Source organism: Ceratosolen solmsi, unplaced genomic scaffold, assembly GCF_000503995.2.
Source record: "Ceratosolen solmsi marchali unplaced genomic scaffold, CerSol_1.0 scaffold57, whole genome shotgun sequence".
NCBI classification, from domain to species: Eukaryota; Metazoa; Arthropoda; class Insecta; order Hymenoptera; family Agaonidae; genus Ceratosolen; species Ceratosolen solmsi.
The window spans coordinates 5704533-5730041 of record NW_011948427.1 but is presented as its reverse complement, the minus strand read 5'-3'; the positions used below and the strand labels follow the sequence as shown (position 1 = coordinate 5730041).

General features: G+C 34.1%; 1 protein-coding gene across 1 annotated transcript in view; it reads right to left on the bottom strand.

The window, feature by feature from the left end:
* Positions 1–4781, bottom strand: part of LOC105363497 (probable serine/threonine-protein kinase yakA) — a 72505-nt gene extending 67724 nt beyond the window's left edge. The window contains exon 1 of the mRNA XM_011501223.1: positions 4120–4781. Coding sequence (XP_011499525.1) covers positions 4120–4364 — 245 coding nt within the window. The 5' untranslated portion in view covers positions 4365–4781. The remainder of the gene's footprint in view (positions 1–4119) is intronic.
* Between the last annotated feature and the right edge of the window lie 20728 nt (positions 4782–25509).

Here is a 25509-nt window from a genome sequence, read left to right as displayed (position 1 = left end):
CAATTAGATTATAATAATTTATATTTAACGTAATTTATCATTAATATTAATTTAACTCGAGTAAAGTCTATTATTTAATTCTTTTTAATATTAATATCGTAAACAATATGTAAAAATAAAAAATATGTAAAGCAATTATATAATTATATGCCTTGTATAATATATATTACATTTAATGGCATAGTTAACATAATTTATAATTTATGCGTAAAATTGAAAGTCTTTTAATTAGTATTATGCAAAATTTAAATGCTATAGCAGTGTTATAATTTACAAGATTACGTACATTAATTGTAATCTAGCAATTTAATTAATTTAAAGCAAGTACATTTTAAGAAAAATTTAATAAAAAATTACTATTTATTATTTATTTAACTAAATAAGTTTTGTCTTTGTTTCTTAAAACGGTGGTCATTCGAGCTTATCTGCATGAAGTATATTAAAATTATACTCAATCTCGGGCATCTTTAATACATACACAAAGTAATTAATTGTATAGGATCGTTATTGAAAGTATATTAAAATAGTTGGATCGAGACTGAATTAAGTTCGTGAAAAATCGACGATTGCATTAATTTGGCATTACAAGGAAAAGAGAATAAGAAACAGCTCGCCGGTGTGCAATGAGGCACGGCGTTTCAATAATTTTCGTAAAGCAAGCTTCACTTGAAAGGATGTTAAAAAAAAAGAGCAACAGTACATTGTACTCCGAGGCTGAAATTTCATGAGCATGGCAAGAGCAAATACGTCGAGTGCGCGCACGCACCGAGGAGGCCGACGAATAAAAGAAGAATCGGCCTTGCGCTTACGATAATATAAAGGTTAAAGGATGCGCGCGTTTCCTATACACAAAGGCGCATCGTCGATTGGCGATTTGCGCTAACCAAACACCGGGACACGCCCACACCACCCGTAATTTGCCCCGAAGGCGGGGAGGGAGCCGCGAGATCCTTGGCGCGCGCGCGCGTCGTTCCCCCTAATCGGAACCGCGCTAATAACAGGATCACCCGCACTGCGACTATCCTTATACTTACGTCCTCGCAGGCCCGAAACGCAGCCGCGTCGTTTATTAATGCGCCTTGGGGTAATGTAATATAATTTCTACGGATCGTTGCATTGAATCTTTCAGGGTGATTTTCGCCGTTTTCCCGCGCGATAAGAGGAGGCCCCACAGTCTCTAACCCTAACCCTCCTCGCATCGAGCTTCGCTCTTCTCTTTTTGCGGCGCGTGGACGTGCCTGATTGCATGGATTACCGGCACCATGGGAAATTGGCTATGTTTGTTTGCTTTGGCTGGGGCGACGTCGTGGGCTGATTTTCGCCTCCTTCTGGCCTATCATGCAAAATGTTGCTCGTTCGCGCGCGTTTATTGATTGCGCCTGTGAGATTCGACTCATTGATTTGGCCTAAGGCAATCAAGTGGAGATAAGGGAGGGGTATAATACCACAGCCAAAGTGGTCGATTCGTTTTTCTTCTTTGACTCGACGACCGTATGGCCTGTCGGCTAAATGCTGTAATTTTGCGCCCGTCGATGCTCCGATGAATTATTTTCAATTTTTACGCGACACACTTCTGGCTAAAATTTCTGACCAGAACCATGCAAGAGTGTATTAACGCGCGGACTTTAAAGAATGGTTGTAAATTGAAATTCTCGACTATTACCTCCGGTACGTGTTTCTACATATCCCCGTATATCCTCAACATTTTTTCACGTACGCTTAAGCTTTAGTAAAAAATTTTATATTGAAAATTAGATGTCTTTAAACTCGACGGCAAATTTCTTTTAACTAGATTTTTATTTTTACTACGTATTGTTTATGCAATCGTTTTATTGGAATAATTATCGATTTTTCAATTGTCAATGTGAGCCATGATGAATGATGAGCCAAAGAGAATTAAAATAAAAATAAAAATAAAAATAAAAATAAAAATAAAAATAAAAAATAAAAATAAAAAAAAAAATAAAAATAAAAATAAAAATAGACGCCTATGAATTTGTTATTGACTTTTTGTGCAAAGTAGATTTATAATATAGTACACTAGATGTTAGAGATGGAATTTTGGACTGGAGCATATACAGATGAATTTTGGAAAAGAGCACGAAAGTAATAATTTTCGCAATTAATTTCTATAATTTTAAATTTAATATCGTTAAATGACATTCCCTATTAAATATTAAAACATGATATCATATGAATAATAAAAACATGAATTTCATTTAAGAGATTGTTAAATATAATTGATTATACATTATTATTATTATATTCATATTGTATGAACGATGAAGCACGTTTTATTAAATTTTCTGAATCGTTAATATCAATGTTAATGTATGTTGGGAAACGCTATTGTTAATAATACTTGGTACGCCTATTTAATATTTGTTTTAGTTTTGCAGGCATTTAGCCGCCAGTAATTTACGAATGAAAACGAGGCGTTGATCGATACAACAGATCGCCAAGCGCAAGGTTACGCAAAGAATCGTCAAAGAGAGATATCGAGCAGCTGAGGAGTATTGCATTTTCATCTACCCTTCAATGAGTCAAACTTCCGGCCTGTTTCCTTCAGTGACGTAATAATTTAACTGCGCACGTGTAATCGACGCTTGTTATTCTCCCGCCTCGTAATCATCAATTCAAACACGAAGATGTGGCCGCGATGTCGCTCAGTCGGGGCGCTGATTTGCTCGACAGCCACCAGTCCATTTGTAAGATCGGACGGCGCCGGTAAATCGTTGGCGTATGGGACCGATTTATACCAGGAGGAAAAACTGATCGACTCGACACCACGTAAAGCACGTCCTCGCTACTGAATGTGCTAAGGGGAGCGACCGACCCGATGTATCGCCCGTTCCTTCCTCTTTCATCTTGTTTGCTCATTTAGCCGCGCTCCTGTGTGCTTTTTTCTTAATTTTCTTTTTAAATGAGTTTGACATTGACTTACAGGGAATTATATTTTCAAGAATTCAAGGAAAAAATGTGACGTAGACAGGCTGCTATAATATAAAATATTAAGCATTATGGGAAGCCAGTAATGTTGCTTATTTAGATTAACGAATAAACATTGTTGTTTCTTCGAATAGCTTTTAGGATAGAAATGTATATTTGAGTAATCGGCATTATTGGTAGCTTTTACTGGGTGCAGAATAAAGGTTAGTTTTCAAAGAAAACTAAGGCTATCAATGATGCGTATGAGTGAATTAAGCACATTTTTTATTCGAGGAGCTTTTGGGCCTTCGTTCGTATTGCATTCGATTCAATTGTTCACCTTCCTTCCACGCCAAGAAATACAAAAGCATCCGTCTTGAAAATTCTTTCAAAGCGCTCAAGATTTTGGATAATCGGATTGTAATCTATTTCATTTAAAATCTCGAAACTCGAATGCCTTGGAGAAGGAGAGGAACGCGTACGACCCATGCACAAAGAGCAAACAAGAAAGAGTAAGCGAACGGAAGAACGAGCGAGCGATTGGATGAGCAAGTAAGCGAATAACAGCGAGAGTAAGAGATAAAGAGATAGAGATAGAGATAGGAATAGAGATTGAGGGGGAGAGATATAGATATATATAGTGGATAAAAAGGGGGTAGAGAGAGAGAGATAGATAGATAGATAGATAGATAGATAGAGAGATAGAGAGATAGAGAGAGAGAGAGAGAGAGAGAGAGAGAGAGAGAGAGAGAGAGAGAGAGAGAGAGAGAGAGAGAGAGAGAGAGAGAGAGAGAGAGAGAGAGAGAGAGAGAGAGAGAGAGAGAGAGAGAGAGAGAGAGAGAGAGAGAGAGAGAGAGAGAGAGAGAGAGAGAGAGAGAGAGAGAGAGAGAGAGAGAGAGAGAGAGAGAGAGAGAGAGAGAGAGAGAGAGAGAGAGAGAGAGAGAGAGAGAGAGAGAGAGAGAGAGAGAGAGAGAGAGAGAGAGAGAGAGAGAGAGAGAGAGAGAGAGAGAGAGAGAGAGAGAGAGAGAGAGAGAGAGAGAGAGAGAGAGAGAGAGAGAGAGAGAGAGAGAGAGTTAGATTGAAAAGTTCAGGACAAGAGAATAAGACACGCGATCCACGGGGTGCGATCAGTGGGAGAAGTCGGAGTAATTAAGAGCGACCTTTTTAGACAAGCGACTCGCAATAACTCACGTGTAATGAGAGTAGGACGGGCTATGCTGGTCAATGTGGTGATGTTGATGTTGTTGGTGATGATGATGATGGTGGTGATGGTGGTGCGGCTGCTGTTGCTGTTGCTGCTGTTGTTGCTGTTGTTGGGGTTGGATAATGCCGGGCGTTTGCTGTTCTCGAACCGGGGAGGTGGCCGCTGACGAGGCGACGCCGCCGTGATGGTAGCGCTGGCACATTTCGGCCAGGTTCCAGCCATGGGCATCCATATATTATCGTCGGCGCTTATGTGCTGCGCTGCGAGGCCGCGAGGTATCAGCAGCAGCCCCCGACGCAACGTCCATTTCTCGGGGCGATGAGCCTTAAGGAGCGAGGGGCCGACGAAGAAGCTCCTGGACGTAGCCTCTTGCTCCCGCGTGATGCCTCTATCTGTCTCCTCTTACATGCGCGTATACATACGTCTATGCATATACATACATACATACATACATGCATGTGTACATGCATGCATACGTACGTACATACGTACATACATAGGCATATGTGTGCGTCTATCTCACCCTCTATCGCCTCACAGACCTACGCCCCCTCACTCGCTTTCCGTGCGTTTCTCGCTTTTATCCTTAATTTCTCTTTCGCAGTCTCACTGCCGCCCTTCCTCGCTCCTCACCCTATCCCACTCTATCGTGCCCTCTCTGTTTATCTCTCTCTCTCTCTCTCTCTCTCTCTCTCTCTCTCTCTCTTTATCTACTTCTCAATCCCTTTCTCTCCCTCTTCCTCACTCTCTTTCTCTCTATCAATATACTATTCTCTTCCTCTCTCTCTTTCTTTCTTTCTCTCCTCGCAACGCTTTCTCATTCGGTTTCTCTATCCCGCTCTCACTCCGCTGAATTCATAGAGCGTCTCGTTGCCTGATGGTCTGCAACCGACGTTATAAGCATGCCATTACGTTTTTGCTTTATCAAATTAAAAATATCTTTTGTTAGGATTATATAATAAATACTTTTCAAAGATGTCTCTTGCCATAAGAGGATTGATAGATATGTAAATAACTCATCTCATATATCGCTAAAAATATCTGTTTATTACTAATCGGCGTGATGAGAATCACTCCTCTGACGGCAAAAGAATACTTTATCTTAAACGGAATATTTACTCATGAATATTTTGATTAATTATTAAATATATTATTGCTTTATCCATAAAATAAGTATAGTGTAATTTATTAGCTATGTCTCTCTCAATCATTCGTTCGCTACTCATACTCAATCATGGACACACTTGCTCGTATTCTGCTTCTCCCTTGTTCCCTCTCTCCCTCACGCTTTCTCACTCTCTCTTTATCTCTCTCTTTCTCTCTCTCTCTCTCTCTCTCTCTCTCTTTTTATTTCCCCACCTTCTTTCCTCGATATCTATTTATAACAAGGAACTTATTTTCTATCTTATATAAACAAATTTTGTTTATCTCTAAGAATAACAAATAAAGATAATTTTAACTGTAATAGGAAGTATGTGGGTCATTGTAAGCACAATAAAACAATTGTGTTAAACTTCGTTCAAATGGAATCTTTACTATTTATATTTAAAAAAATTTAAGTTAACTTATATACATGTAATTAATTATCAATTAGCCTAATTTTATTATGCAGTCACTAATTAGAAAAATTATTATTAAATTTTAGATAATTCACTAATGTTCTGAAAAGCCAAATAATTGCACAAAAATTTAACACATAATTAATATTTTAAATACATATAGATTTAGATGAAATATTATATATAATCGGTAATTAATATATATATATATATATATGTATTTGTTTTTGAAGTAGAACTAGATCTAACTAGGTTTTGGAGTTTATAAAGAAAATTGAAGGAAAATTGAATAAAAGCATTATGTATCTTAAATACTTGAAAATTTTTTTTTAATATACTAATAATGTTTTCAATCAATGAATGAAATAAAAAAAAAAGAAAAATAAGAATAGCACATAAATATTATATAACTTTTCAAGTACTTAAAGATATGCATGAATTGAAGTAATGCCAAGCGTGACCTCGTAAACCGAGCACGACATATCATGTCGTTAATAATTACTGATGATAATCAGATCAGCTGCTTCCTTCGTACTTCGATTAGAAACGCATAGATCAAATCTTCGAATTTACTTTAATAAAGTTTATAAGACACTGAATATTTCTACACATTACGAATGCCTATTGTATAATGATTTTTATCTCATAATTTATAAAATTATCCGTTCCTGTGCTTATTGAATTATCCGTTAATAATGAATTTATATACTCTAAGAATTTTGTCCCTTTGGGGGACTTTTTGTACTTCACCTTCTATATAGAAGGAGACGTCTAGACGACGCCAGGAAAAAGACCTGTACACTAGCAGATCGGAGAAGGTCATCGTTCGTCAGGCGTACAACGTAACATAATCGAATACACTTTATAATGTTAACTGAACAAACTGCTTTGTTATTCTTATTGTCTATGTTACGTACACCTATTATGTGCTCTAAAAAGTAGTCAAACGATGCAAGGGAATAGTCTTATTTAGTAGCAGTATTATTACAGTTAAAACGTACTGTCGAGGCAATAAATAAAATTATGCGAATGATAAAGAAACACAATCACGAGATAAAAGTGTTTTCCTGTAAATCAATTATAAATTGTGATCGTATAACTAATGACTTTTCAATATTTAGAGAAAATTATATTACAAAGTTTCATTGGATTTTTCAAGCTACATCCAAATGATTTATAATTTTAATACAATTAACAAATAATTTTAGGCAATTAGTATCACTATTGACACAAATCAATTACTGCTTTAATAATTTCACAAGTCAATATGTAAAATGCATGTGTTGATCATATATACAAATTATAGACTGTAATAAAAAATGTATATGAAAAGTCGTAAAATAATAATATACTACAACTTTCTATCTTCGTACTACATATACATAAATGTACATACATAATTTATTAAAATATACTGCCAACTCTGAACAATGTATAGAACATGTATTTTTTAATAAAATCGACTATAATTAAAAACCATAATTTGTATAAACAGTAAAATTCAACAATATACTTGCAATAAATTCTACAATTGAATTTTTTATAAAATTGCTTCATTGAATGGAAATTATTTCTTGTTGGATAAAAAAATGTAAAGAAAATTTTTATTTTACTTGCAATGAATACGTATATATATTTTCGATGATATAAAATAAAAGAATTAAAGCAATGTACTACGACAATAAATTTCTTATTACTTTATATTATAAATTCATAATTATTTTGGATACATTACTCCACAACATGCTTATAATTGTCCATAAATATATTCGTAATTATGTGTAAAAAAACTCGTTAATCAAATTCATAGGAACGGATATGAGGTTATTGTCTGCTGAACTAAAAATTTTTTATTTTTAGTTTTTTTTCTATTTATTTTTTCTTTATTTGATAAAATAGTGGTATTACATTTAAAAACATAAAATTAACATATATTGATTATTCAAAATAATGTATCTTGTTATTCAAATTAACATAATTCATTATTCAAAAATAATTATTATTCAAATATTAGCATGGCTCATTGATTAAAACTCAATGATTTCAGATTAACTTATAAGTTTTATAAATATTAAGCAGCGATTTTAACGCTCAATTTTCTTCGCATTCACATTAAATTCTGAAAAATTCAAATGCAATAACAGTCGTATTTGTAGTGTTTAAAAGATGACTGCATAGTAATCTACAAAATTAAATAGCATATTATATAATTACTGTGAATAAGTTAATGACCTTCTGAAATAAAGGTAGGGTGCATCTAATAGAGCGTAAATGCGCGCACGGCAGTCGCAATTATTTTCAATCAGAGCTCAGGCTTATCAAACAATACCATCGGTGCTTTCCCGACCTCTACCCACAAACAGCGGCGCACTTACTCTCACATACGACAGCCTCGCACACAAGCGTCGATTTAAGTGCTCGTCGAGACACGATCGATCTACCGTGTGACTCGGGTTTAACTATTTAACGCGCCTTGTATCTGTAAATACGCGTAGCGCGAGATCTCCAATTTCTCATACACTTAACGGTGCGTTATTTTGCAAAATTTTCGTCCCACCAATGACCCTTTAATTTAATCTACAAATAACGTAAGCGCGAATGACGGTGAATCCGCGGTAGTAGCTAACTGTCAGATCGGTCACATCTGATCCCGCTCATAACGATTGCAACCGAATCGGTCATGTGGATTTTCTAAATTCACTGAGACTGATCGGGGCGAAGGAGAATATTAACGTGCCCACGTACTCTATTATACATCGCATTTATAAAATACAAAGACTAAATAACGCACTTCCCACAGTTGAGGAGCGATATATCATCGGCCTTTAGCGAACTTATCGTCGATCTTAATCCTCTCGCGAATAAAAAAAAAGCAGCAGCAAGATAGAGCGAGCGAGAGAGTCGGCGATAGAGCGAGTGAAAGAGAAAGAGAGACATAGTAGGGGGTGGTGTGGTGGTGGCGATGGTGGGACTGACGGCGATGGTGGAGTGGCCGGGGGAATGGGAAGGGGGATTTGGTGGAAGGGAGTGGGGGAGGGGGAGGTGAGGGATATGAGCACGGTGGCGGCGAAATCGAGAGAGAGATTTATGGTCACGAATCGATCGTCAGGGAGCCACGAGTCGGGTTCTCGGCTTCCACCTCGACCCGATAGCCAGCCTGCACCGCGAATCGCTTTATAACGGACGTCAAAGGTGTATATTCGTGCGTCGATTGGGTGTTAATCACCGCTTGTAATCGCGCGAGCTCCGATAAACGTTATGAAATCTCTCTCGCTCGTCGCTCCGCGTGGCACAGCTACGGGCAAGCCGAGGAGCTGGAGAGAAAACTTTTTTCACCTCGCTCGAAGATAGGAGCCAAGCTGATGGGCGTCAAATTGGAAAATAATCCCGGTATTTCAAAACTTGGAGATTGTGCTGGGATCAAGATCAATGTGATTCGAGCTCAAATTTTTTCGAGCTTTCAAGGAAAAATGAAAAGATTGCAAATTGATTGGAGTTTTGATTTGAAATATGATTTAAAACTTTGAGAGCGTTGATTTCCTTTCCTTCTGCTAGCTTATTTCTAACTGCGTTTAGGTAGCGTTACAAAAATTATAGCCCGACGTCATGAATGACGGAGGGATAGTACCCATAAAAATGCGTGCTATTATAACATTTCTGGTGCTCTGATATATTATCTATTATCAGTTAACGTTAATTAATGCGATCAATCAAGTATTTAATTATTATTGATAACTATATGATTGGGCTACATTGTCTTTTATGTGTGACAATATCGTAATTGATATTATTTTAATATACACCTTTCATAAAACACTAATTTCACAACAATAATAAATATTTTGGGAAAACATTTTGGAAAAGTAAATTATAAAAGTTTCAAAGACAATTGATTTGAATGGTTCTAATAACTTTCAAAACTAATTAATACACCGAGTGATATAGTAAGTGACATTCCTTCAACGTAGTACATTTCTAATTAAGTATATAATCGAACTTCAGTTTCAATTACTTTAATTTTAAATAGCTAAGTAGAATAATGAAATGGTAAAATATTACTTAACAAAAAGTTCAAATAATAATTTAGTCCTAATGAGCAAGTGATAAAATATATAAGTAATAGTAATAAAAAAATATACGCATTAAATGCCGTATGTAAAATTATATCAACTAAATTTTTAAGTCTTGATTCTACTAATAAAATGTTACAATTACAATAAATTTAATTCTTAAAACATAACTACATTGTTTAAAATAAAATTCAGTGCAATTTAATAAATGCATAATTAATAATGTATGAAGTAGCGGATATTAATTAGCGGATCATCTATATTATATATGAGAAAAATATTTATTTTTAGCATTAAAATTATTTTACGTGTAAAAAATATGATAGTAATAATAAAATTTATACTTGAAGAACATAGTTCAGTATATATTTGCCACAAATTTAAAATTAAATCCATTAGTACCACATTTCTTTGCAATCATTGTTCATATGTATAACATTTGATACGAGTATTTCTTATTAACAATTTAGAACCCAAATATGTAAATTTCAATACTTCAATAAAATATTTTATATCTTCAAAAAATATTTTTAATATTTTTAATACCTGTCTCTTTAGTTTTTTTAAAAAAAATTTTCTGATATTAAATGATAATTTTAAAATAAAGAAATAACGAGTAGTAATTTATTACCAAAGATGTTATTAAATTATCGCGAGATCTTTGAATACTCAATGATAAAAATAAAGACACTGGAGTTTAATTTTTACATCGACACAACGTGTTTGCAATTGCTGTATATTAATCTGCATTTTAAAATTTTATTTTTCTAATCTTTCCTGGACATTTTTAAATAGAGTTCAATCTCTAAATTGTAGATTGAACTGTTTAGCAAAGTAAATATTTCCACGTTTCAACCCGAATATAACATAACATAACATGAACATAATTATATACATTTTTTTTATTGATTATTTATATTATATTATTTATATATATTTATATATTGATTATTTGATATATTTGATATTGATTTATATATTATTTATATATTGATTATTTATATTAGATTATATTAGATATTCGAACATTTTAAGCAATTTTCTTTTCATTTACAAAACAATAAAAGATTGCTACTTTGGGATAAACGAAATAAAACAAAATCTTTAAAGATAATGTTATATATTAATACATTATTATCAATCAGATATTCCCTCAGTTTCTATTAATTTCTGATAATTGTAGATTATAGTTAAAAAATATCAATTCTTGTCACGCTAATAATAGAAGAATTAAACAAAATTTCTATTATTATGCATTATATATTATTGTAAATTTTATTGCAACACATATTGTTACAAGTGACGCCAGATTAATAATATTTTGGACAACATACAAACATTTACTACTAAGCTCTCATTAAAACTATGGCCAATTTATAATTGCGCTTATATTTTTAATGGCATTTATATTTATTGTGAGCAAGAATAATAAATGAGATATGTACTTATTAGGATAAAATATATCAATAGAGAATAATTTAAATTATCATGTTTAAGCAACTGATAAGGTCAACTTTAAAATTGTAAAGTTTCGTAGTGTTATAGAACGAACCCTACAGGGTGGAAAATTTATAATTTTCAAATATAGTTATATAAGTGTCGACTGATGTCTGCTATATAAAATCAATGATGTTTTCAATCAGTTTCAAAACCACATTACCGACCTCGAAAACGGGTCACTTGAGTCTTTCAGCATGTGATCCTCTGTGTGCATTTAAGTATTGGCAAAGATTATTGAGAATCATCTTAATCTCAAGAAATGCTGAAAGTGTGAAAGAATTATAAAAATATACTGTAACTTCACATAGAAAGCTTTTAAATAAACAAAGATACATTCGGATTTGTTTATTAAACTATCTTGAGAAAAATTAGCAAAATATAAGTTCAATGATAATTGAACACGATAAAGATACAGTGAACAGTAAATAATTTAAATATTTTTATGTAAAATTCAAATTCAGTATCCATCAATTTCAGTGCATAAATTTCTAAAAGGAATTGAAAGAACTTTTTTTCATTGCATGAATTTAGGATGGTCATTTAATTGCTGAAAAATAAATATTTTGCATTGATATCTAAATATACTATTCCTAGTCATATATAATTGTTCCCTTATAATTTACGGTCCTTCTCCAAGTATTTTGTAAAATACAGGACCAAGAAGTGCAGAGTAAAAAACCAAATTATAAGAACCGAAAACTTTACATCTATTGTACGTATTTGCTTAAAATAGAATATAAAATTTTAAAGCATTTCTTATGCAAATCTTATTATCATCTCTAAGCTATGAAAATTGTTAAAAAGTATATAATCATAACATTAATTAAAATTCGTATTCAAATGTAAAATTCAAATATTCAGAATTACAGGTTTTACAATAGTTTTACAATAAAAATTATTTATTATTACTTTTTAACAAGTTTTGTGATATCTTGAGTATTCTTTGATGAGATAGAGAATATAATTTCAATTGAGTTGAGAAATTATTGAGTGTTTGAAGTTCGGCTCATCATCTCCTGTATAACGATGAGGAAATCCTCATCGTTAATATATATCTCTCACCTCCTATATATATCCTAAAACATGCTTTATATTAGATATAAACTTTTTAAAAAATATTATAGCAAGTTTTGCCTATCAATTGCGTGATAATTCGATGCTTTAGCCACTTAAATGAGATAAACTAATTGAAAAATTAGAATATTATTATGATTCCAAATTTTTTATCAAAAAGTGTGCAGCTTATTCTTAATTTCGATCTAGCGAAAATACATTTTCCTAAGTATTTTTTAATGTATTATTTTATAAAATATTATCTGTATATATAATCATGTCAATGTAACAAAAATATTTTACGTTTTTAATCATATAATAATTTCATATTCACATATTATTTTAAATGTGAAAGGATCACGGCACTTACAAATCTATAAAACTGTTATCTAATATTTACACTATTTTCATTCTTTGGCATTTGAAAGTATTCAATTTAAAATAAAATAAACAATAAAAAAAATCATTTGTCAATATAGAGAGTCGATATTTCCGCAGAGAATAAAAATCTTTAGGAAGAGTTTGTAATAAGAATGACATTCCCACTGACTATTACGATTCGAGAACTTAAACCCAATTATTGTAATCTGTATTGATATAAAGAAATGGCCTGGACTGACAAAGTTCTTGTCAGCTCAATCAATCACCTAATGATTTTGTAAATCTTATAATATAAGTAAAGAACGCGAATAAGCATACGAAATAGAATATTCGACATACGGCCGCCTTAAAATAGACCATCGAGCGTACAGTCTCCAAAATACCGCGGCTGGTTTGCCGGAACTTCAAGCCTCCGTCCAAATGATATTTGCCAACGACCGCGAGCAGTCAATAAAGCGGGGACGCGGTACTATAACAACAACAGCTCCGAGTCACTCCGAGCCAATATATGTAACTCGAGAAAAACTCGCAGCTGATGACTTTTCACGACGGTGCTAGTCGAGTCGATCGCACAGCTCGGGGACGCGTGGCCTAGTCGTCGGCGTGCCGTAAAATCCGTGCCGATCGAGAAACTCGCGCCTTCTTGGCTGCGCGCAACCGATCGATAGAGCACCGATCGTCCCCCTCGCCGCCCCTCTTACATCGCCCTGTTTACCTCGCGTTCGTAGCTCACCTATACGTTTTTCACCTACAGCGCTAAGCTCGCGCGATAAGCTTGCACGGGCCCAGCGATTAACGACCAGTCGATGTGACATTCCGGCACAAGGGTCTTTATTTTATAACGGCTTCTTCCACGACTCGTGCTCGTTCCCCCTCGCTCCGTATCACGAGAATTCCCCCCCCCCCCCCCAACCCATCTCTCTCTCTCTCTCTTTCTCTCTCTCTCTCTCTCACTCACTTCCTCTCCCTCTAACTCTCTATTACTTTCCGACTTGAGTTGTAATTGTTATTGTTTAGTGGAGATTTTCATTTCATTTTGAGATCTATGGTTTATGTACGCGCGTGTCATAAGCGGCGTGAAGATGGAGACAAATATTTCTTTTCGTATTAACGATAATTGACTTGATTGAATAACACAAGCACTTTGTTATGAAGTATAATGTTATGAAAATGATTCAGTACTTGAATGTACGATTGAAATTAATAAAACGATCGTTCTTTATAATTAAGTGATGATAGATTCAGTTCGGCGAAAAAGTACAATTCGACAGATTTATTTAATAATTATACAGGTTAGCCGGCTATAATCATAAAATTTACATAATATGAATTTTATGAATTTTATAAAATAATTTTCTCTTACCAAATATCGAATTTAACCAGTAATTGCTGAACAATGGTATTGCAACATTTAATTGAAATTAAATAGATTTGATCGTTTACGTATCCTGTAGGAAATAGAAAATAAAGAATCCGACAAGAGAGCCTTTCGAATCCAAGATGCATTGATCATTTCCCTACTATTCAACATATTATGAATTTTATATTTTTAATAATAATTACAAACAATACGAAATAACGAAATAAAAATAATTAATTAATTATTTCCTTATACATTATATTAAGTTAATTTCGTAAAATTCATGTATTCACATACAATAGATTTTAATGTTTACAATAGAGTTTAATTTTTATTGCATTACGATAATTCTGTATTTCATTTCCCAAGCCAGACTTTTTAATATAATTAGGAACAATTAATTTATTATTACTATTTTTAACTATATTGTTGTTGTTCTCGTAGTTAATCGCGAAATATATTACGTTCATGATATAACAAAATGTAATGCATATAATACGTTTGAAAAAAAGAAAAAAAGAATAAAAAGTTATCGGAGTAGGTGTACAAATATCATGTAAAAAAGAGGATAGGAGCATTGACATGAATTGCATGCATAAAATAAGAATTAACAATTTTGAAATTTTTTAGCTTTTTATCGTTCATTTACGTCGTTGTCATCAATAGCTATTTACTTCTCCATTCATCGATTGTCTTATAAATTACTTCCAATCGAAATTCCGTAAACGCATAAACGCGCGTGCGAAAATCTACACGCCAAATATATATGTATAAATCGATGTAAGGTAGATCTCGTATCGGCAATGCTAACTTTCAAGATATAGAATTTATATTGGACGTTCTCCGAAAGCGCCGTGCACAATTCGACCGATAAATAAATCGCGCCCTCTCCGGCACTTGAGATTCGAATCTCAGATCTTGACTCGTGTGTTCGTCACGAACAATTTCTCCGGCAAATCATTCAATCCCAGCGAGAGTATAAGATCGGTGAAATGATGCGACAAAATCGCTCTCTTCCATGACTATGGCGATCCTGCGCCTGAAAATACACGCCGTAACTAAAGAGGCAAAGCACTGAAGGTACATGACTTTCATCAACAGCCGCAGTACTTTTGCACTTTGCTCGCAAGCGTACGAGCATTTGGAAAATCGATGACAATCGTGGCTAATATACATGTATCGGAGTCATCGCTACGAATACTTTCTTCTACCTCGCAATATCTTCTGTGAAAAGAGCTTTACCGGCGTAGGCGTCCAATAGACAACAAGAGTTTAATATTGTTTGGGCGATGCAGTAAAATAAAAATTAAAAACTATAGTTCACTTGCATATGGTAAAATAACAACTTTTTAAAAATAACAAAGTGATGAATAATACCTAATGCTATGGTATTTCATTTTGTTGACTTTTCGTAATAAATTGATTAGTTTATTTATAGAAATATTTATTAGCAATGCGGGTAATTTTAGTTATGAAGTTTATTAAAAACTACAAACTTCGTGATAAAGTAATTCCAATGCTATTCCGTATAATAGATGAGATAAAGTATTCTAAACGCACGTGTTAATGTTTTCGTCTCCTTAATTCAAATATTTAAGATGTAAAGGTTTGAATTTTTTATTCAACCAATTTGTGTAATTATTAAAATAGTTGATAGTAGATTTTTTCACATCGGCAATCATTACAACACTATTTTCAAGATAATATTTTAGCATGCATGTTTCAATTAAAAATTTAATTTTTTTTTTATAACTTCTAGATAATAACTTTAAAATAAAATTTTAGAATAAGATAACTAAAATTTTCGTCCATACAAATAAGAAATGTATTAATTTATTAATTAATCTAAACTAACATTAAGCATAATAAAGTAACCATGTTTTAAGAACTTGTTATGATTAAAGTTAGTTATCTTGTTCTATTTTCTACCACTTATTAATGTCAATCAAAGCCAAATACTAAAACATTTTATGATTAGGATAAAGTGAATTAATTTTACAATTATTATACTATTCAAAGAGTAACAAATTTATAGTAAATAAAATTCATTCAATTTTTTAATTTCATTTATTGATTCTTCTTTTTTTTTTCACTAATCCATAAGTGTTGTAACGAAACTAAATATAGATGTCATCGTTAAGTACATATAGTAATATTAATAAATATTATCTTATATAATATGAAAAAGAGTAAATATCAACTTGAAATTTATTTCTCGTGATATCTTACATCAAGAGCGATTTCTAAGATATACTGATCTTCAATCTTTGAAAAAATAAATAAATATATAGTATTTTATAGTATAATATATTTGCAAATAAGAAGGACATTTCTTGTCAATTTATCAAACTGTTTGGCTTATTTTTTAAAAATCCAGAATTGTCACTAACCAGGTTATTATTCAGAGAAAAAGTTTTTAAAAAAATCATTCAAGATACATCAAGAAACTTCCATAAATGTAGGCTTATTTTTTACATACTTAAAGCGATCCTTTTCATTATTATATACCATCATAAATCATTATTAATAAGTAAATAAATCATTGCAAAATCTTTACAACTATTTTAGATCAATAACCTCGATACCGCGCTCAATAATTCACAGTCACAAACGCCTGCGTGTATGACCAAAGGATCGTAAAATCATTACAAAATCAATTTCTTTCCCCATCACATCATGCTCTCAGTACTTTACGCGCACATATAAATAGAATCTTTTCCAGGTAAAATTAAATACTAAATTCATAAGTATATGGTTAATTTGTAACCGAAAAAATATTAATTGAATTCTCAAGATGTTCGATATAGTATAAGCTCGATATAATAAAGACATTAGCATTGTCTGTCAATATAAATCCTTTATTCATTCTACGTTGATATAATTTATGCGCTAGTCTACTTTTAAAATATTTTCCAATTCTAGGCGATTTAATATAATTTTATTCATTGACGTAGTTCAATATCTATTTTGAAACTAAATTTCAAGTACAAATTTGTTATATAATCAAATATACAATTAAAGATACATAAGCATTCAAGATAATGTACACAAGTTAACGAGCATTAGTTCCATCTTTATAAAATGATTTGTGTAAATAGAAGCTATTAAGTAAGCAACTGTTATTAATTAAAGTTTAAAGTAGTGTAATCCTCGGTAAGCGCCGAAAATTGACAATTAAACTTCAAACGTTCAATTTAACAAGTTTTACTAGTGAAATGTCATATTGGCAAGTTTTCCCTTGTCGTTTCTAATTTCCTCTCCACAATCTATAACCTAAACTTTTCCGTCTCTCGCCTTCTCTGGTATTTTTTCGCATCCAGGCACTGCTCTCTCTCTCTCTCTCTCTCTGGCTCTCTCTGTCGCAGACGTACGGCACGCGCGTAACGCGATATCCCGCCAACGCATTCTCGAAAACTCCGTATCGCGACGCATGCATTATATATCGTCGCCGCAGCTCGTATCGTCGCTCATATATGCGCGGGCTTGGCGCGCGAGCGTATCGCGAATCGATCTGGCGTCGCGATTATTATTGTATCGTGCAAGCCTCCTGCAGCCGCGCTTGCGATTGAGACCTCCAACGTACACGTGCATGTGCGCGTGCATGCGTAAGTACACCCACGCGTGCGTGTGCTCGTGCATGTATTCAAGAAAGAGAATGAGACGAAATCATACGCATCCGCACACGCGTCACGCACGCGCGCACACACGCACACACAGACACACGCGCGCGCGCACAGAGAGAGAGAGAGAGAGAGAGAGAGAGAGATGGAGAACGTAAAAGAGAGCCGGCGCGCGACGTTTTATGGCTTCCCTCTGTACTCCGCGGTAAGCATAGCTCTAGGATGTTTCTCTCCTTATGGTCGCTATATAATACAATGTGCACCATACCGCAGCCCGCGGACACACATCTGAGGTGAGTGTGCATAGGCGGTGCTTCGGTGTCACCTCTGATCCTGGTGGATGGCGCAACTCTCCGCGGGGGAATTCACGCTCTTTCTTTTCTTCTTCATCTCGGGTGTATGCCGACAATTTTTGCTTACACGCTAAGACGCTGACTTATCGAGTATCTCGATAAATAAATATCAAAATAAACGCGTAAATAAATGACCGGATCTAAGCATCTTCTGGATCAATTGAAATAAATGATAGAAATGCTCTGCAGGTTGTTTACTGTGACTTTTTACAGCAATTATACTGTCGTGCTGATTGCAGATGGTAAGCTATCGGTGCTCTTGTACGCTTGCATTTACTATAGATTGAACGCTATCTTTTCGTCTTTATTTGCATTGTATTATTTCTGATATTGGTGAAAAATGCATTTTCTTATTGTTCAGCATTTAATCAAATAAATAATAAATAAAAAATTTAATGATATATTATTAGCCCAACTATTGGATAATGCGTCTAGTTTAAATTAACGTGTACGCAAGCAATATTTATTTTAGTATAATCTATCGAGATTGCTTTATTTCATTTTCAATTGTTTCTGTTATAGTTTCGTCTATGAAAAAAATATATAAATGATTTTTTTACAAGTTCGTTCGCAAATTACGGATGAAAAGTTCTTATTAGAAACTGAATATAAAATTACCTAATTTTATCTCTGCCGTTATAAATTATAATTTATATGAATTAAATATTATAGGAAAAGTTACTCCTTCACTTTTCCTTAACAAAACTATTATTACTAAATACCCTAGGTAGCCAGTTATTCTAAACATTAATACTTATTTTTTTTAATAATTGTTTACATAGCCTTAGGTTTTTTATTATTTAGTCATGCTGTACAAAAAAAAAATGATAATGAACAACTTTTTGTATTGACATTAAGATACTTAATGCAACACTGTATTACGAATAAAATCACTCAATAATACGTCTAAATTACGTTAAATCCTTGGCTATTATTATAAAATTAATAATCACTCGAATACTTTTTCAAAATAAAATTGAAGAGAGCAGTATTACCTACAAAACATCGGTTGATTCATTCAGTTGATTCGGTAGTATAATACAAAAATCCAATGCAAATTTATTCAGTGATAGTAAATATTCTTTCCGAAGCTCTCACGACGATTCGTGACAATTGTCATAAGTATTGTAATTATAAGCGCAAAGGAGATATTAACAGTCGCATGAAAAATCAGATCGTAAAATTCCACGTACGGGATCGGCATGAACAGAAGCAAAAAATAACGCACTGGGACTGAAACTTTTTTCTGGAGTAATAAAAAGAAAAATCCTAGGTAAGAAAATCCTTCGCCACCGACGCATATATGATGTAGTTGTTCGCGTATGCTTGCTTAAATGAGGTCACGCCGTACAGTGACACTCGGTAATAAAGAGTATTTAAGGATACAGACGCTTTTAAAAGGCCTTTCCGTCTCCTTTCGACATTTCACGGAGAAACGTAAAGGAGCTGTATCGTGACGTAAAAGCATCTCTAATTAACTATCTTCTCCCCATTCTCTTTCTTGGATTTTAATTTTCCCATGTTCCTCCCCCTCCTGCTGCCATCAGACACACACTCTCTCTTTTTCTTTTTCTTTCTTTTTCTTTCTCTCTCTCTCTCTCTCTCTTTCTCTCTCTCTCTCTCTCTCTCTCTCTACCACTCTCTTGGAAAAAAGTGTGAAAAAAAGGGTGGAAAAAGGATTGTCGATATAGCTGGCTCGTTTTCTCGTGTCAGCAGTGAAGGATACGCCCACGTCGTCGTTGTTGTCGTTGTATCGTCATCGTTGTCGTCGTCGTGGTCGCCGTCGTCGTCGCCGTCGTCGTCGTCGTCGTCGTCGTCGTCGTCGACGTAGTTGTCGTCTTCACCATCGTTCTAGTCCAAGTCCCAGTTTCCGTTCCCGACAAGCCTAGGCTTCGAAATTTCTCGCTTATTATTCACTCTCTCGTTTTGCCCCGATTCAAGAAAAACATATTGCTGAAGTGCTGAGCGCGGAAAGAAGATAGAGAAAGGCATGCAGGAATGAGGGAATGAGAGAGAGAGAGAGAGAGAGAGAGAGAGAGAAGAAAGAATCGACATAACATTGTATCCGCGCACGTGTGTTTGTACTGTAGTGTTTGTGTATTGGTGTGTGCGGGCGAGAGAGCGGTCGAGCTCTCGTACGTGTAAGTCTATGGCCACGGACGCCTCAATGACTCACGCTTACAATGGGCGGCTAGAGTCCATAAGTGTGCCCGTGTGTTTGTGGACCGAGAGCCGCGAGCCTTTACAGCTCATTACCGATTTTGCGTGGCGGTGCTCGCCTCACACATCCGATTCGGACCATTTTCGCGATTATCCAGGATCCACCCACTCGACAGCTACGGCCTTTTACGGGAAGTTTTGCGTATTTTATTATTTTTTTCTATTCTTTTTAGGGATGAAATCACCGATGCAGTATACTTGTATTATACTCGCAAAGTGATTTTTAGCATTCATGACAAAAATAAGATGATAGTACAGGAAAATACATAATTCCTTAAAATTAAAACATATATTAAGCTTTAAAACTTATTTGCAATAATAAATTTAAACTCAATTTTCAACGAATGCAACGAAATGTGAAACTATTTCAAATACTACATTTTAGATTTATAAATGGAAGGAACAACTTATATGTTATTGATAAATATAAAATTTCATTCACACAATTTTCATTAGACAATTTATTGTATGAAATAAGCTACTATAATATCTATATACACATATAACATACACAATCACACGCACCCACGCCACCCACACCCACACCCACTAACACACACACACACACACACACACACACACACACGTATACACACACACAGAGACCCATAATAAATAATTATATATATATATATGTATATATACATATAAATACGAATTCATTTATATAATTATACATATATATAATAAGCAGTTTATGATATAAAGATGAATTTATTAAATCTAATTATTTATATATATATATATATATATATATATATATACAATTATTTATTTATTTGTATAAGATGTTACTACATAAAATCAATTTTAATAAAAGGAAGTTTGATATAAATAAAAACTTCTCTTTGAATAATATTCTTCACAGACGAAATGATGAATGAAAGCATTTTGCACATGCATAAGTTTCATCATATCTTATCTCTTTCTATCCATTATCTCAATTCAAAATCCCATGCTGGCTTTCTAACTCCTATTACGAGTATTCTATAAATTGTGCAATTAATAATATTTTCAGGTATACCTGTCTGCTGTCAGCAATTATTGTGCAATTATTGACTTTTTTCTTAAATATTTTTCAAATATGATTTTGTAATAGAAAAACTTATTTGTAGTAAATATTTATGTTTTTCTAATGTACTTTTAAAACTGCAGAAGAAAAAATAGCCGAAAAATATTTATAATTGAATTTCACTAAGAATAGTTATATAATATAAGCAAAAAAATACAAATTTTATCAGGAAATCAAAACAACATCACTCAGCGATATAGTAATTCAAAATAATCAAATTGGAATTGGCGAATTATAAAAAATAAATTTCTTGCTTCTATAATTTTCATTCATCTATTAAGCATTGCTGGATAAAACATAGAATATCATAATATATACAGAAAATTTTTTTGCATCGTGTATTATAAGGTTTAAGAATATATAAAATCATTTAAATAAAAGTAGAAAATTTATATCAAATAGATAATAAAAATAATAAAAATAAATATCTCTGAAATTTGTGTAATTTATGGAATGTTTCAAGATGCGAAACAAACATATAGTAATTTTGATTACTTATTATTTTTTGTTGTTGAATGAATTTGCATGACAAATATTATAGAGCTTATGCAATAATTTATTGTTATATCACATGAAAAATTTGACAAATATGTATGTTGTCTAAAATCATTATCGAATAAAAAATAATTATCGAATCTAGGAATAAATTTATGCATCCATAGATATTACAAAAGACCCATTAATATTGCTTATTCTTAGTCGGATTCAATGACTATAACATAATTAAATAAATTAAAGAAATAGCAGCATATAGCATTATTAGATGATTTGGTGACATTTCATTACTTTAAGACTTCAAATCTTGTCGTCGTAGAAAGTTTGTTTATTGAGTAATTGCGTTAGTGGTAATTAAAAGTAGAGAACGATATGTAGCTATTGGCTCTATGAAAGAAAAAATTTTCATCGATACAATGTAATACATTATAACTTGTTATACGTAGTTACGAAAAGGTAATATACACCATTGAGCAATAATGAAGGGTCACTTAAAAATATGCCAATGAGCTATAGAATCCGCAATACACACTCCTATGCTTTACCCAGCAAGTTCTTTTAACCAGTTCCTCGATCATAAACTTAAAAGGTATCGATGGGCGAATCAATGTTTAAATAAAGTTAACTCGGTTAACGAGCTTGCACATACGCGTGCACAGGCGTACGCACGCACGTGTGTATAGACATACAGGCACACACCCACGCACGCACATGCACACATCAAGCCATGTACACACTCGCACGCACACATAAGCATACAGAGAGAGATATATGCACAGTGACAGGAGATCGAGCGAGCCATCTTTGTACTTGTGAATGTCGTAGTCCCAAAACAAGGAAAGGGTTCGATCGATCAGTCACGGTGCACAATTGGTTTGCTGTCAAAAAGTCCCCAGCCGAGATCATCTACTCACCTAAATGTCCTTCCTCGACTCCCCTTCGGCAATCTCCTCGTGTCAAAGACGACCTGCACTCTTAATCAGTCCTCGATACACCTCTCTCTCTCTCTCTCTCTCTCTCTCTATCTATCTATCTATCTATCTATCTATCTCTCTCTCTCTATCTCTCTCTATCTCTCTCAAAAGTCACGAGACCGCGAGTTGAGGTCCATGTACGAAGTCGCGCAACTCTTCCTTTGTGCCCAAGCGTCTTCCGGTACACGCTTCCGGTCGCCCTCTTTCCGGGTTTTCTTTGATTCTTTATGCTTGGGCCGCACACATCCGACTCTCCTTCCCTCACTCGCGTCACTCGCGCACAAAAGCGGCCCCGTGCCCTCGGCGATCAATGCCGAGGCGACGGCCGCCCCGAGTTCATCGGCTGTCCGAGCGTTTCGTCACTGCGTAAGGCCCGGCGGGAAAATCAAACATCGGCGGCGCCGGTCGCGCGCGAGTCGCCGGGACTCGCCGAGACACGGCGGCGACTTCGACCTTCACTCCTCATAACAACCCCAACCAACCCCTGATGCACCTCCCTCTTCGCTCGATCGCTACAAAATTTCTCTTTGCTCTAACTGTCCTTTGGTACACTTGACACAAATCGGGTCCTTTAAATGCGGGAGATGTTCGGGCCCACGTAGACGCCCCCAGTTAAGCCAACAAGCATTTCGCACTGTCGGAGCTTTTCCGTTATCGAGAGTAAATGTCCCCCAAATTTTATTTCTCTCTCCTTCTCTTTCGGTCCCTCTCTCTCTCTCTCTCTCTCACTCTCTCTCTCTCTCTATCCTTCTCTATTTCTGTCTCTCTTTAATTTTCTCTTTTCCGAGCCTAATTCTCCTTGTCGGTTTCCTGCGCGTGTGTTCGTGGCGTACGACTCGCGGCAGCGGACTGAAAGAGTCCCGAGCGCGTCGAGCTCGCCGACGACTCGGTGAGGTTCGAGGAAGCAAGTAAGAGAGAGAGAGAGAGAGAGAGAGAGAGAGAGTACAGTGGTGCTCGAGCCAACGAGCGGGAGTGCAGAGAGAGCGAATGAGTAAGTAAGTGAGCGAGTGAGGGAGACAGTGAGAGGGAAAAAGTGTGTTTGTGTATGTACAAGAGAGAAAGGGAGAGGGAGAGATATGTAGGTAAAGAAACGACAGAGAGACAGAGTAGGAGTAGTAGTAGTGTTAATAGTAGTAGTAGTAATAGTAGTAGTAGTAGTAGTAGTAGAGGTATAGGAGAGGTGAACGGAGGTGACTTGCGACTCTCCTCGCGATCGCGACGAGACGCATTACTACCACGCCGCCGACGCCGCACAGTCCTCGCGTTCTGCTCACCGAAGACGACGCTCAAGACGAAGGAAAGAGAGAGAGAGAGAGAGAGAGAGAGAGAGAGAGAGAGAGAGAGAAAGAGTGAGCGTGAAGTGCGCGGGCGGGAGAAGATGTGCCCCACCGTGATATAGGTTTATGCCGCGTGGATCCGTCTGCTGTTCTTTAGCGTGCGCGCATGTATACATGTACACGTTTTTCTTACGCCGTGTAGGCTTGCGCCGCGATTATGTGCTCCAGCGAAACCCGGCAGCAATGGCTCGATTAATAGCTAACGAATCAACCTCTATCCACTACTATCATTTTGTATCTTCTCGAGTCTCTCTGTCGATTGGCCAAAATAAATGCAGATTGCCAACCATCCTTACCATTGATTATCATTACGAATTATCAAGCCGGGATTACTCTGTATCGATAATTCTTAAATACTTAGATATCTGCTTCAATTGTAAACTATGTCAGTGTGGAAAAATTTTTCACTGAACGTTTTAAAAATAAATCATTCGAAAATTATATACCTCAATGATTATCCTTTAATAAATGAATTTATAGATAATTTTTTTTCAACATTAAATTCAATCTTATGAACGACTTCATTACATAAGCCATAAGAGTTCTATGATAGATACATCATTTCTAAAATCACATCTAAATATTTTTTTTTATTATTAATTAATTGCAAAATGGATATAATTCGACGATAAAACGGTTATTCAAATAAAATTTTAATCGATATTCTTCTAATTTTGTAATTTTTTTTTTACTGTAAATATATCACATCTAATTAATTTAAGTTTCAGAATTATAAACTACATTAAATGATAATTATATGTTTCCTAAGTCTTTTATTGCGATGCCTTGTAAATTGTTTTAAATATCAAACTGTCAATTTTAATTCCTCAATTATTCAAATTTACTTTTCATTGTTAAATTAATTTTCAGGTATTGTATCAGTCATTATATTAATGCATTTACTAAAATATTTAATAGTATGTTATAGGATAAATAAATAGTCTTTAATGAAATACGAAATTTATAATTCAATTGATATTGTGAAACCGAATAATGGATTTATATAGAATATAAAATTGCTAATATAAAACTATTGCAATAATAAAATCAGGAATGAATTAAAGGAAATGCAGCTTGAAGTGTTTCAAAATAATTTCATACATTGGATAATCATAAGAAATATTTACAATAATAATTCCGTCTATATATCTTAAGCAATTCTAGCAAAAAGAATTTACTTTATCAATCAATTCATAATAAAAGTTTTAAAAATAAACCTTACTTTTTCATTTTATGAAAGTTAAAAAAATAATAATAAAAAAAATTTTATGTATATATATTTATATATATATTTCTATCTGAAATGAGAATTTTCTAACGAAATTCATAATTGTATTATAAATAAAATTATTCGATTCACAATGTTAGATCTTTAATGCGCTT